Source organism: Diachasma alloeum, unplaced genomic scaffold (assembly GCF_001412515.2).
Source record: "Diachasma alloeum isolate Michigan unplaced genomic scaffold, Dall2.0 Dall_scaffold_00213, whole genome shotgun sequence".
NCBI classification, from domain to species: domain Eukaryota; kingdom Metazoa; phylum Arthropoda; class Insecta; order Hymenoptera; family Braconidae; genus Diachasma; species Diachasma alloeum.
Window position 1 is genome coordinate 1,981,706 of NW_021680378.1, and position 14,138 is coordinate 1,995,843.

Here is a 14,138-nt window from a genome sequence, read left to right on the forward strand (position 1 = left end):
ACCGGGTTCAGATCTTGAATACCAATAAAATCCAACCACTGCCTACGAAAATGTGGAGATTTCGATGGGATCTAAAATCTACATTTCAGTAGCGAAGCGGTAAATCGGGTTAAGTCGATTTTGACTTTTGGCTAATTTTTTATGAATATCTTGGAATCTAAGAGATACGGACCTTTTTTATAACCCTCAATTGGCTCTACAAAAAAGGTCGTGACAAAAAATTTTCTATCTCTTTTAGGTTCCGAGATATTCGTCAAAAACTGGTCAATCGTCAAAATAGACTTAACCCGGTTTACCGCTTCGCTACTGATTTGTTCTTGCAATTAGGGGAAGAGCAAGAGTAAACCATCGTTAACTGACTTATATCAATTCGGGGGTCCCTTGAGCACACACCATTCAAATGTTTAGGGGAGGGTAGGGTAAAACGGACACTTTTGACTTTTTTTGAAATATTTATGACGTGTTGAATTATTCATGAAATGGAATAATTTTATTTTTAAATTGAAAAATAATGATTCCTCTTTGTGATGAGCTTAGACTGAGCTCAATTGATAAATCTGTTTCTGAGTTACGAATATTTTTAAAAAAGTCAAAAGTGTCCATTTTATTTCGATCATGGGAGCCGCCATGTTGGAAAGCCGATGGCGGCACCCTGGCGCCATTAGTTCGTGAATTGGCCGAAAAACTCCCTAATTGTAATTTTTTTTTCATTTTTTAAACTCGTGTTCCGGCTTGAATGATTAATTTTTTATTTATGAACATTATAAATATTGCTCATTGATTAATAATTGATTATCGAAAGTTGAATTTTTTAAACCTAATGACGTTACAAGGGTGGTCGACGGGGTCGGACCAATCATTGGCTCGAGCCCTCGAGGCAACTTTCCAATCATCAAAACAGCCTTTAAAAAAACTGTCAACACACAGAACCTCTCGAAATCAGAGATCTCTGTCGAAATGCTCCACAAGAAACACTGAAAAGCCCAGAAAGTAATCGATCATGAGCCCCAAGAGTGAACATTATTGATAGCTTATCAAGAGTGAAGTGTTTAAATCCTCTAAAAAAATAAAATCCAGTGTTTTCAAGTGTCTAAAGGGTTCTGAAGCCTCCAAACGCAATCATAACCTCAAAAAATCCTGGAATTCGATGAATTCCTCGAGAAAATATTTCTACCTCTTCAATTTCATAAAAAATAAATCTCCTGACTATTTAATTAATTGACTCAGGTGCATCCCCTCATCCTCAAGAAATGAAACAAAAAATTTCAATTTTCAATTTTTGAGAAATAAAAGTCGAGTATTTTGCCCCTTGACCAGATTTTTTTTCATCAACAATTCAGTAATAAATTCCTGGAGAGTGGACTTTATAAAGTAATCAATGATGAGCCCCAAAAGCGAACATTATCGATAGCCTATCAAGAGTGAAGTGTTTAAATCCTCTAAAAAAATAAAATCCAGTGTTTTCAAGTGTCTAAGGTCTCCAAACGCAATCATAACCTCAAAAAAATCCTGGAATTCGATTAATTCGTCGAGGAAATTTCTACCTCTTCAATTTCATAAAAAATAAATCTCCTGACTATTTAATTAATTGACTCACGTGCATCCCCTCATCCTCAAGAAATGAAACAAAAAATTTCAATTTTCAATTTTTGAGAAATAAAAGTCCTGAGTATTTTGCCCTCTGACGAGCTCTCCTTCATCTCCAAGACAATTTTTTTTCATCAACAATTCAGTAATAAATTCCTGCAGAATGGACCTTCTGTACACGATAAACCGGAAGTCCTCGTCGAGGTTCTTCCCCTCGAACGAGACTCTCCTGGAGGGTCACTGCCTCTGCTCCCTCTCCTCCAGGAACATCGCAGCCTTCACGACAACAGTTCTGTTCGACGACCCCGTGGGCAAGACCTGGGGCTCCCACGTTTACGTGTGCGACCTGAACATGCCCTGGAACCCCCACAAGGTCACGTCGAACCGATCGTCTCCGATAACAGCTCTGGAGTGGGATTTACCTGGGGACAAGCTGGTGGTGGCTGATCGTTCTGGTACGGTTCAGCTCTGGATGTTCAAGGATCACATTCTGAATGAGTGGAGTCTCCTGGGGTCCACCACCTTCCCCGGGGAGCACATTCTGGGGGCTGCTTGGTTCCACAATGGAAAGAAGACTGCGTTAGTCACTGATAAGAAAGATAGCATTCATTATTCTGATAAATTCACGAATTTGCTGTTCGCACCCTCGGTGAGGCAGTTCGGGGGGACAGCTGCTGAAGGGGTGCTGGTGGTGTCTTCTACAGGTAGGAGCAATTTTTTTTTTCATAATGAAACGCGCATGGGTATTGAGAGAATACGTCGGTAAAATTTTTCCGTTTTTCTTTATTCCCGCAATAGATCATGAATAAATGAATTTTGAATTTCATAAATTTTACTCTACTCTAGAGACGCGAAAAATTTATGAAATTCAAAATTCATTTATTCATGATCTATTGCATGATAAAGTAAAACGGATGCTTAACTTCGTTCTTTAGAGTGTAAAGAACATTTTAAAAAAAGCTAAAATAGCTAAAGCAATTTTCCCTAGTTATTCCCACATTCCGTCATATATCACAAACTATTCAATGGGTCCCAAGACCCAGTGAAGACTTAAATTTCACTGACGTATCCTCTTAAGACAAGACGTTTATCAACATAAATAGGGACTTCAGAAATAAAATTTCATTACAATAAAAACGGAAGAACAGAATAATGATGAAACACAAGTAATACTAACTTCAGAGGAAATGTTCAGAACAAGGAACGAATGCATATCGCTTGGAATGTATTCTAAAGGGAAAAAATGGACATTCATAACAATAACATAGAACTAGATTGTCGACTGGTGGATTACATAAAAATGACACACGTAAATGTTAACACAAACAAATTCAACATAATTATCAACACAGTCCTCGACATCATTAAATATTTACTTTTGGCATGAGAATTCATTTCATGGAAAATCAAAAAAATAGGAACAACAATACAGTCAATTTTCCATTAAATAAGAACATGTAAATCGGCAAATTCAGTAAATTGATATCAAATTACAATTAAACTAATCACAACAAAATAATATCATACTACACATCACTTCACAGTTCCAACATTTTTTCAATGAAGAAAATTTTATGAAAATTATACAAGAAGCATTATCAATAGTCCAAAAATTATTTTTTCCTTCAAATGCGGAGAAAACTCTGCGCCATCGATTCTCAGCCGAAAGGACAAAAAAAATCAGGATAGCTTGAAAATTTGTTCATTCTCTAGGAGCTGGATGAATCGAGTCGAAGGTGATCTGAAGCGGACAAATAATTTTAAAAATGCTTAAAAATGCGAGATGGAGGTGCCGCCATCTTGTTTGGATCCCCCTCCCCCTGCTGCGAGGAGTTTGAAAGATGGCGGCGCCTCCACCTCGAATTTTTAAACATTTCTTAACATTATTTATCCCCTTCAGATCACCCCCAACCCGCTTTATCCGATTTCTATGAAATGAACAAAGGTTTCGGTCCATTTTTCATATTTTTCCGTCCATTTTTGCTTGAGAATTCCCGCATTTCAGTAATTCTTTGTACTCCCAAAGCGTTTCAAAGGGAACGACGTTCCCGGAACGTCCGCTTCTCACGGTGTTCTGACCCTTGACACCTCCTCAGACCCCACCATTTGAACCTCTACTTCCCTCCCCCCAGGAATGATCGGTGCGATCCTCATCACCCGCGACATCACCTCCCCAATCTGCATAGCGACCGAGAGTCTCTCCTCTATCCGCCAGAGGATCTCCTCGGTGGATCTCTGCTACGGGAAGAACGGCCACTTCCTAGTGGCCGTCTCCAGTGGCACCACAGCCTTTCCCATCCGTTGCTACCGAGTCCTCGTCACCAAGAAGGACGACAAGTGTTCGATCAAATCCCTCGCCCTCCCCAGCTTCTTCCTCCAGGACGGTCAACTCCGGGAGAACTGTACGGACATCACTCACCTGAAGTTCGTGGTCCGAGAGGACGCGGATTCCCTCGTGGTCGCGGCTTCCGGCGAGGGCGAGGGGTTCGTAGACGTCTGGGAACTCCGGGAGAAGACCCAGCCCGTCCACAAGCTCTTCCAGTTGAAGTCCTCCGAGCCTTTTAAGACTGTCGTTTGGCAGCATCAGTCCCAGTACAGGTGTCCTGCGGCTGTCACTGCCATCGGCACCACCAAGGTCTCCCTCGTGACGACCCTGCCACCACCTAGTTTTGTCATCGTCACCCTAGCTGACTCCTCGGTTCATTGTCTCAGCAGAGAGGGTCTCAAGGAAATCAACTCCTCGTCGTTGTCCAGGGGGTGGGGGCATGGGGAGCCTGCGGCCAAGTACTCGAAAGGTTCGTGATATGAGGCGTCAGGAGTAAAAAAAACTGACATGGGATAGAAAAATCTGAAAAATGACTTTAAAAAATTGTTCATTTTGTGGAAACCGAACGAACTGAGTTGAGGATAATTTGAAGCGTATAAATAATTTTAAGAAGTGTTTAAAAATGCAGGGTGGAGGCGCCGCCATCTTTGAAGTCACTCGCGACAGAGGGAGGGAATATCCAAGCAAGATGGCGGCGCTCACGCCTCTCAACCACGCATTTTCGATCATTTCTTGAAATTATTTATCCTCTTCAAATCACCTTCAACTGGTTTCATTCAATTCCTAGAGAGTGAACATATTTTTCAACCTATTCTTCAGATTTCTTTATCCCCTTTTGGCTGAGAGCTCATAACACAAAGCTTTCCTCGTTGTTCTAAAACTGTTCTCCTTCGATTTGATATCCCCTCAGGATCCGTCACCATTTCCCACGTCGACCTATCCTGGTTAGGCTTCGTCATGATGGCAGTGGACACCCAGGGTAATTTCTACGTCTACAAGCTCCTCCCAGACGGAGGCAGCCAAATAACCCTCAACTACGCCTGCACCATGTTGGAGTACTGTTTGGTGACCGGTCTGGACTGGTTGGACCTCCTCTTTTGCATGAGGACCTCGATGATCGAGACCTTGTGCGAGAGGCTCGATGCATCCTACAACAGACAGAGTCCAGCCACTCAGCAGTACCACTACATTCAGTTCCTCTGCATAAAGACGTCGTTGTACAGAATGCTGGGGAATGGCCAGGGCAGGGCTGCTGATCTCAGTGCCCTGTTGATGATCCACTCAGTGGCTACTGCCTTCAAAGGACTGCTCAGACCCAGCGACCTCATCAGCCATGACAAAGGACCCGCTGAGAGCCTCAGTGCTGTCATCAGCGACGTCAATCTCAGTGTCACTGATGTTGATAAAGTGCTGTTGCATCTCGATCCTAAAGAGTTTACGGTGGAGCCGAGCACCTTGCAGAGTCTTCATCAGCTGATCCAGTGGGTTGCTGATCTCGCGTTGAATCTCCTGGCGAGACTTCCTGAACAGAGGATGCAGATGAAGCCCGGAGGATATGAACTCCTGAAGGATCACAAGGCCCTGAACATTGTCAGGGAACTGCTGGTCATCATCAGGATCTGGGGGCTTTTGAGACCTACGTGTCTTCCTGCTTTTCAGAGGACTGTTGATAATGTTGATGTTCTGGCGCTTCTTTTTCGGCTGCTGTCGAAATTGGTGCAGGGGAATGGGGATGCTGGGCAGCAGATTGATGATGGACTCATTGGTGAGTGTATCTTTTTGACAATTTATTCGCAAGAAAAATGTTTTTTAGGCCTGATGACAAAATGTAGTATTTTATGCCATGGCAACTCGCTTGACTAGGGTGTTTTGACATAACACGCCATTTTGTTTACGCAGAAATGTAGATTATTTATTGGGAAAGTTTGGTGGTATGATTTGGGGATCTTCAGGATATCGAATAAAATGCAGATTAACGTTTAAGGTGTTTCGTCTGTAGATCACAGGGGGGTGAAACGGAAGGGGAGTCTTATTGTTCTCGAGCCCTGATTCAATCGCTGAGCACGAAATTTTCCAATTTTCAAGTAACTATTTAAGTGTGCATTTGAACAGTTTTTGGATATTGATTTTATTTATCAGATTGATTGATTTTTTTCTCATCATCTACGAGTGTCAAATAATTTTTATTGGATGTTTTTCTAATTATTGAAATAATATTAAAATGCGTCTCGAGTTGGTAAACCTGTCGAGTGTTTTCTCTCTCTCTCAGTTCCATGGTCCAACCCATATCTTTCCCATGACGGTCGCTGACATTCGAACCACGCGCCTGCGCGTGAGCGCGTAATTGCCCCGAAACTCATCATTTTCCGAATCATTTGTTCAAATAACTTTCTTATGAAATCTGAAAAAAATCTGAAACTTATACGTGTTGTCAAGAAAGATTTGATTTATCACTCAATAGTGTTTTCTTCAATAGTTCATTATTTTTTTGGGTGCCATGGAAATTTCCCTAATTGAGAGTGGGGTCACCTCGGAGATTATAGCTGGAAGGGTTACAAAAACATCTAAATTTCATTTTTTTTTCTTGAGACTGAGATCGGAAAGAAATGTGGAAAAATTCTCAATGATGCAGCATACTCAGAATTTTCTCCCGTGAATTTTCCATTTTTTTTCATTATTTTGACTTTTTGGCCGAAACACCGTAAGGCCCGGGTGGATTATCTTTCGAACGTTATCTCCATTGTTTTACCATCTTGAAAATTCATGTCAAAAGGTTTTCCGCACATTAAACTGTGATTTGTTTGAAGGAAAATGAGAAAATTTAGTCTTATTACGTTCCTTTACTCCTGATGTATCCAATATTGGATACTGCAGTAAAGATTGACCGCACTAAAAGCAGAAATAAAAAAAAATTTAGAATGAATATTTTTTTGGACCAAAAGTACCGATCCTCTATCATTCCATTAGATTTTTCCTTTAGGGAGTCAGCTTTGCTTCGTTTTATTAATAAACATGAGGCAATCCGACAGGATTTGATAAGACTCACCACTTCCTTCTGGTTTCCATGGGTTTTCAATCAGTTCTGAAACGTTCCTCATAACTTGTACTCCCAATTTTAATACGAGTCCATACAATAAGCATTATCAATATCTGTAAATAAACAATTATGCCCAACTAGAATAAATTTCTCAAGTGTTTAAACAATCCGTTCAATCGAAACAATGTGGAAAACATCGGAAAATATTCATGAATGAATTTTTTCAACATTTATGAAGTGCTTGAGAAATTAAGAACAATCATTTCAACAGCCAAATTAATTTTTGCACTCGCTAAAATAATATTCTCTATGACTTGAAGACTTGAAAAACTCCTTAAACAAATTTTTCAAGATTTACAAAATGTTTTAAAACTCAAAAATAATATCCAAACTATTTTCTCAATTCTTATTAAATAATTCGAACCCTAAATTGAATTTTTTAATCATAAAAAAATTGTTGAAACGAAAAAAAGTGTAATTAATGTGTAAAAATATGATCTGAACAATATTCTCAATTCTTCTTAAATAATTTGGACCCCAAATTGCCTTTTTTTAACCATAAAAAAATTCTTAAAACCAAAAGAAAAGTGTAATTAATTGAAAAATTATCATTTAAATCCCTGAGTACTATTTTTAATTTAAAAAATGTCCGAAAAATCGAGAATAAAGAATGCCTTTGCAAAGCGAAAATACTCCGAGAGTTTTGCCTCTCAATCAAGCATGGAAAAAACCTCGAAATGTTCATTTTTCTTCCCCATCTGCTTCGGAATTTTCGTATTCCACTGGATCATCGTGTGTCCCCTGGTCTTCGGGATGCTCTACCGGACGATTTACACGAAGGACTGGCCTCAGTACTGGCCCCAGTTGTTCTGGACAGTGGCACTAGTCCTCTACCTCATCATCATGATTGTCTTCCTCGTCTTCTGGAGGAGAAGAAAATTGAAGAGAGGGAAAAGACGCGAGAATCCGGAGGCAATAGCCCTGGAGAGGAGCAAGAAGATGAAGACATTGGACTCGATTGAGGAGGAGAGTGACCCCGTGACCCTGAGGAGGCACCCTCTACCTCTGGTGATAGACAAGGAGGGGAAGATCGATGAGGGAAATGAGGCTGAGGAGAAGAGTGAGGACAATCTGTCGAGGGTGTCACGGGAGATCAACAGGAGCTCCATCAAAGAATATCTGAGGATTGTTACTGTGGAGACGCCGTCGCCTGGGGGAGGGAGAACTTGTGGCACTCCGATGACTCCTAGGGATCTCTTCTTCATTGATTTGATCAAGAATGCTGAGAGGGAGGAGGAGATGAAGGGGACGAGACGAAGTGGAAATGTCTTTAGGTATGATGATGAGAAGCTGGGGAGAGGGAGAGATGATGAGGATGAGGGGAAGATTCAAAAGAAGAGGGAAGATGATGGTGGAACGTTGAGGGGAGTTGGTAAATTGGAGGGTGATTTGATTGAAGAAATGAAGAGCAAGCAAAAATCAGGGGATTTTGGGGAACCGAAACTAAAGGGAAGAAGTTTATCTGAAGGAAGAGATGAAGAGGATGAAGAAATGGTTCGCAAAAGTGAAGAGGGGATTCAAAGGAGTGAAGATGATGGAGGAAAGTTGAGGGGGATTGGAAAATTGGAGGCTGATTTGATTGAAGAAATGAAGAGCAAGCAAAAGTCAGGGGATTTTAGGGAATCGAAATCAAAGAGGAGTTTATCTCAAGGAAAAGATGAAGATGATGATGAAGAAGTGGAAGAGAGTGGAGGGAAGAGTAGAAAATTGGAGAAAACTGGGAGATTACAAGTTGATTCGCTTGAGGAGATGAAGAGTAATGAAAAATCTAGGGATTTTGGTGAAGAAAAAAGAGTGAGGAGTTCATCTCAAGATAAAGATGATGATGACGAAGAAGTGGTTGGAAAATGTGAAGATAAGAAGAAGAAACTGATGAGAGTGAATAAATTGGAGAGTGATCTCATTGAAGAAATGAAGATTAAACAAAAATCAGACGATTTTTATGGATTCCATGCACGGAAAAGTGAGTTATCTGGAGATAAAGATGAAAAACTTGAGGATAAATCTCTAAAAATACCAATTGCCGAAAAATCTGAAGACTCTCATGACTCAAAATCCCCAAAAGTTGATTATTTATCTGAAGAAAAAAATGATGATGAATCAACTGGAGATGAGAATAAAAAATTGATGAAAATAAAAGAACTGAAGATTGTTTCAACTCAGAAAAAACTCATCGACAAAAAATCCTCGGAGTTTCCTGAAATAAAACCCCGGATGCCACATTCATCGCAGCAAAGAGCAACTTATGTTGAAGTCGCCAGCAGGAGGAAGACGAATTTAGATGAAATCGGCATGAATTTAACTGAAGAGGAGAAAATCTTGAGGGCTAAGAAAATTGACACAAGGCGATACACAATGGGATCTGCAGCGTTCAAGGATCTTCTGGGAGCACCAGACAGCAGGAGACTGTCGAAATCAGAGACAACTCTTGCTCAAATACCTGAACAAAAGGAAGAAATCCAAAAAAATGCTCATTAATAAAAAATTTAAAAAATACAGAAATCAATTTCAATATTTAAAAAACAGTATTTTAATATTTTTTCATCGATCCAAGACTTTTTTTACTGCTTAAAACATTGATTATGAATAATGAATTAATCAACTCGAAATAAAGAATGAATTGTGAATTTATTTAATTGATTATGAATTTAAAATCTATAAATATTCTCGATATTGTTTAAAAATCCTCGAATAATAAATTGAATCCACTGATTAAAAAATTATTTGATCGTTAATGGACAACTCAATTGACCAATTGAATACAGTAATGACTTTTTGAATTGAATTTTCCCTTTTTTAAGGAAAAACAAAAATTTTGAGGTATTGACTGACTTTTTAATGTTTTTCCACAGATGATTGCTGTTTATTACCGAATCAGATAATAATTCCACAATTGCATCAGGCGAATGGATTCACAGCTATTGCAACGCCTATTCTCCACTGGCAGAATCTCCCACTGCAGTTTGAATACGGAATAACTCCTGATCAATTATTTTTCATTCCTGAGTTGAATCCCGTCGAGGGGTGCATGCACTCCAGCCAGGTTGTTGATAAGATCAGACATATTTACCTTGGGAAGGATCCATCGACATTCAAACAATGCACGAGGTAATTTTCCACAATTATTTGATAGTCTTTCAAGTAAAAAAAACAGTTTGTCTAATTTGTTTTGAGGTTTATTGGAGAGGGGGTGGGTTTAGGGGAAAATATCACAAGACATTTTTTGCGGGGAATTTAATTCTCTAGAAAAAGTGTCTTTTGACATTTTTCGTCAAAACTCTCCCTCTTGGAAATATTCAGAAATTAGTCTGAGAGTTTTCTCTTTTCGATGTTTAATTCATCAATTGTTTTTAAATTGATCACTTGCGGGGGATAATTGATAGTTTGGACGTTTTTGCAGGTGTGGGGGGAAAGCTCAGGTTCAGAATATGACGAGAACAGCAGCGATAAGAGCCTGGGACCAACGTTGGACTCGTACCTGCAGATGTGGTGGCATCTGGAGAATAGCAAAAGCCATTTCCTGAGATTCAAGCAAACTTCAACGATCCATTCTGTGATGAGACAATATTTCGTAACATTTTATATTCTGCTGATTGAGTGAACAAGAGGGGAACCGTTATTTCGCACGAGAAACCCCAGAAATTTCCATTTTTATATGGAAACAAGACAACAAAACCCTAGAATTTTTTAATTACACTCAAGACCAATCGTAAATCCTCGATACCTCCTGCAATAATGATCGGATTCTCCTGAGTAATGTCTCATTTTGAAGCCTAGGGAATGCTCTTCGAGATCCGCCAGGCGTTTTTCAATTCGACTCTACCAATTTGATGAAAGTCCAATTTTGAAGTTAGGTTGTCTAAACAGAATTATACCATCTTTATTGTAAATAGTATTTTTATGATTAATTAAGGATTGATTTCTTTTTTGATTATGTGAATGTCTTTGAGTAGACGAATATTATAAATTTATTATTTAAGGATTGATGTTGGAATTTATCGGGAATAAATTAGGAGAGAAATGCTGGACTTTTTAAATAATAATGGTGTTTTTTTTTCATTTACATATGTTGTTCAGGGGAATTTTCTATTTTGGTAACAATTTTGGGTGAAATCTTTTTTTTCTTCGTTTCTCACAAATTAAGCCATTTCCAGATTGAGTGGACCAGGGGAGGGAGGGTCAGGGATAAATAAAAGAGACTGTTTCGATGCACAAATAATATTTAATTAATAGTATTGAAAATTGTGATAATGGAAAGGGAGTGTCAGTGGCTCTCCCCCTTTTTTCCAGCTACTCTCTTGAAGTCTCCCATGTTGGTGGTGCAGATTGGGGAACCAATGATCGAGAGATGATCGATCTGGGTGGTCTCAGTCCCTCCCTGATTGTCCTTGACGAAGATCTGGAGGTTCAGAACATTCTGGAATTTCACGTAACGAAGGGGGACTGGATTGCCCTCCTCGACGTCTTTGGCTGAAAGTCTGAAAGGAAAACATTTGTTTTTAAGGCCATTCATTTCCTTGGGAGAATGAAAACGTCAATTTTTCAGTATTTTTTTTTAATTAAACGTTTTCTTTTGCAAATATCTCCAAAACCACTGGATTTACGCAAAGATACCATCAGACCTTTTTTTGTACAGAATTAAATTTCCAACAAAAAATGTCTTCTCACATTTTTAGGTACACCTAATACTTCCCGAGAAATTCGCAATTTTCGATTTTTATTCCATTCTCTAATGAATTTGTTAACATCAATTTGAAAAATTAACTTAAATTAATTCAAATAAATTAATTTTTGTTCAATAAAACAGTTGAATTATCAAGTCTCTGTGAATCCAATAATTGAATTAATTTCAATTAAATTTGAATTAATTCAGGAAATTTACTTGAAAAAATGAATGAAAAATTTTCTCTTCAAAATATCTCCAAAACCACTGGAATCATGAAAAAGTATAGTACATCAGACCTTTTTTGTCGAGAATTGAATTTCCAAAAAAAATGTTTCGTCGTATTTTTCAGTAAATTCAGTGGTTTTTGAGATATGATTGAAAAACAAAAAAGTCTCACTCAAGATCTTGAACACTGGTGTTGGAGTCAGCCATGTCGAAGTCGATGGTCCTCGGCTGATTGATAAAAATCTTGATGTTCTTCGGTCCCTTGTCACTGGGCCCCTTGAACTTCAGGGAGTGAACCTTCACTGCCTGTCTGAACGTTATCGACATTATCAGCTGCTCGTCACAGTCGCTCTCCAGGTATCCACCCTCAGCAGTTAGACAGTGCTCCAGGCAGTGGTCATCAGACTCGTTCAGACACTCGCACTGACCCTTCATGATGAAAGTGTTCAAATCCATCTGAAAATATTATTTAAAACTTCATTTCCAAAACTTTTGCTTCTTCATTTCCCAATTTTCCGATTTTTTCACCGAATAGAAGAATTCAAAATCAAAAATTACTATTCATTCATCAAGTTAATGAGATAATTAACGAAAATCTTTGATGAATACTGATAAAAAATTGACTAATTGAAAAAAAAACGGGATTTTTCTCGTTTTATTTCCGGAAATAATCACCAAAACTGATTTTTCAGTTAAAATTGTTGTTTATTAGTCGAGTAATAACACATGTCAGTAATTGAGAAAATTGATTATTGATAATTAAGCCTGTTCATTCTTATTCCACATGTACAGGATGATTGCTAGTAATATCATGCCGAGTATGTGGTAATAAGCGTTATCTTTGGGTTCTCGTACATGTCCAGCAACAGGTCCCTCGTCGTCACCATCACCACCACCGTAATACTCGATGATCTTGTTCTCGAGGGCCTCGGGATTGGCACCCTGGCACATGCCGAGTTTCGTTCGATTTCGGTAGAATACGAAGGTCGGCATGGCACTCACACCCTGGCTAGCTGCTGTCTCTGCACATTTGTCTACGTCAACTTTCAGGAAGACTGCATTTGGATATTTTGTTGATAACTGCTCAAATACTGGGGCTATTCTCTGGCAAGGACCACACCTGGAAATAATAATCAAAATGATTGAATAATTTTTTTGAGGAAAGATGATTTTATGAAAATGAAATTGTCATGAGTGAAAATTCAATGTTTGGGAACGAAATTGAATTTAAGAAATTGGGACATTGATTTTTCTCAATAGAATTTAAAAAATTGTAAAATCCATTTTTTTCAACAGAATTGATTTAAAAAGGAGAAAATGGTGTGTTAAAATGAAATTATTTTCCAAAAATTAAAAAATGACCATTTTTTCATTATCAAAATTGCATTTTAAGAATGGAAAAATTAAATATTCTCAACATATCGTTATGAGTATTGAGAAATACTCAGTTCTTGAGCTTGAAATAAATTTCATTGTGAATAATGTTGATTTTTAAAAAATGATAAATCAATTTATTGAAAATCAGATTTTTAAAATAAGGAAATCCATTTTCATCTCCACAAAATCAATTTCCAATTTTTAAAAACCAATTATTTGGGTAGGAATACGCCTTTAAAAAATTCGATATTTTTTTAAATGAATACGTTTTTTTCAGCAAAATTCAAGTGATAAAATCAAAGATATTTTTCCCACTAAAAAACATTCTTGAAATAGAGTCATAAATATCCTTATCAGAAATCACCCATTCCACACTCCAATAATGTTTCCTCAAAAAAAAATCATCAACGCAACAAAAAAAAACATCTCCCCAAAAACTAAAAAAGATTGTTATTTTCACTAAAAAAAATTCGGCATAATTTCCCCCCCGCCCCCCCCAGGATAATCCTCTAATCCTTTCCCCTGGCACATCATCGTCCCCCCCAACAATGCTCGTAATTTCTCTATCTAACCTAGAAATCACTCACCAAGTAGCTGTGAAGTCAACAACTACGAGTTTAGTCCCAGCACTCGACAATTCCCCATGAAACCCCCTGTCATCATTCACAACACGTACAAGGCACATATTAACCCTTCAAATCTTAAATTATCAATCTAAATACAAAAACAATTGGAATTGCCGTTGATAAATCCTCGAAAATGCTCGTGTCTGACGCTGACGAATGACTGGCAGTTTGCATTGCATTTACATGGCCGCCCACCCCTCCCCCCACTCGCAACTTCTCCTACTTTGGCAGCTG

At 38.4% G+C, this 14,138-nt stretch overlaps 2 protein-coding genes across 2 annotated transcripts; one reads left to right on the forward strand and one right to left on the reverse strand.

Annotated features, from left to right (window-relative positions):
* Window positions 1-816: 816 nt before the first annotated feature.
* Window positions 817-11,050, forward strand: LOC107037072 (mediator of RNA polymerase II transcription subunit 16). The gene is made up of 5 exons (XM_015255398.1): window positions 817-2,291; window positions 3,720-4,382; window positions 4,824-5,678; window positions 9,863-10,118; window positions 10,411-11,050. The coding sequence occupies exons 1-5, from the start codon at window positions 1,751-1,753 to the stop codon at window positions 10,532-10,534; spliced, it is 2,439 nt and encodes an 812-aa protein (XP_015110884.1). The 5' UTR covers window positions 817-1,750; the 3' UTR covers window positions 10,535-11,050.
* Window positions 11,051-11,212: 162 nt separating this feature from the next.
* Window positions 11,213-14,091, reverse strand: LOC107037073 (thioredoxin-like protein 1). Its single transcript, XM_015255399.2, has 4 exons — window positions 13,866-14,091; window positions 12,757-13,021; window positions 12,074-12,357; window positions 11,213-11,488 (listed from the first exon to the last, which is right to left on the reverse strand). The coding sequence occupies exons 1-4, from the start codon at window positions 13,961-13,963 to the stop codon at window positions 11,275-11,277; spliced, it is 861 nt and encodes a 286-aa protein (XP_015110885.1). The 5' UTR covers window positions 13,964-14,091; the 3' UTR covers window positions 11,213-11,274.
* Window positions 14,092-14,138: the final 47 nt, after the last annotated feature.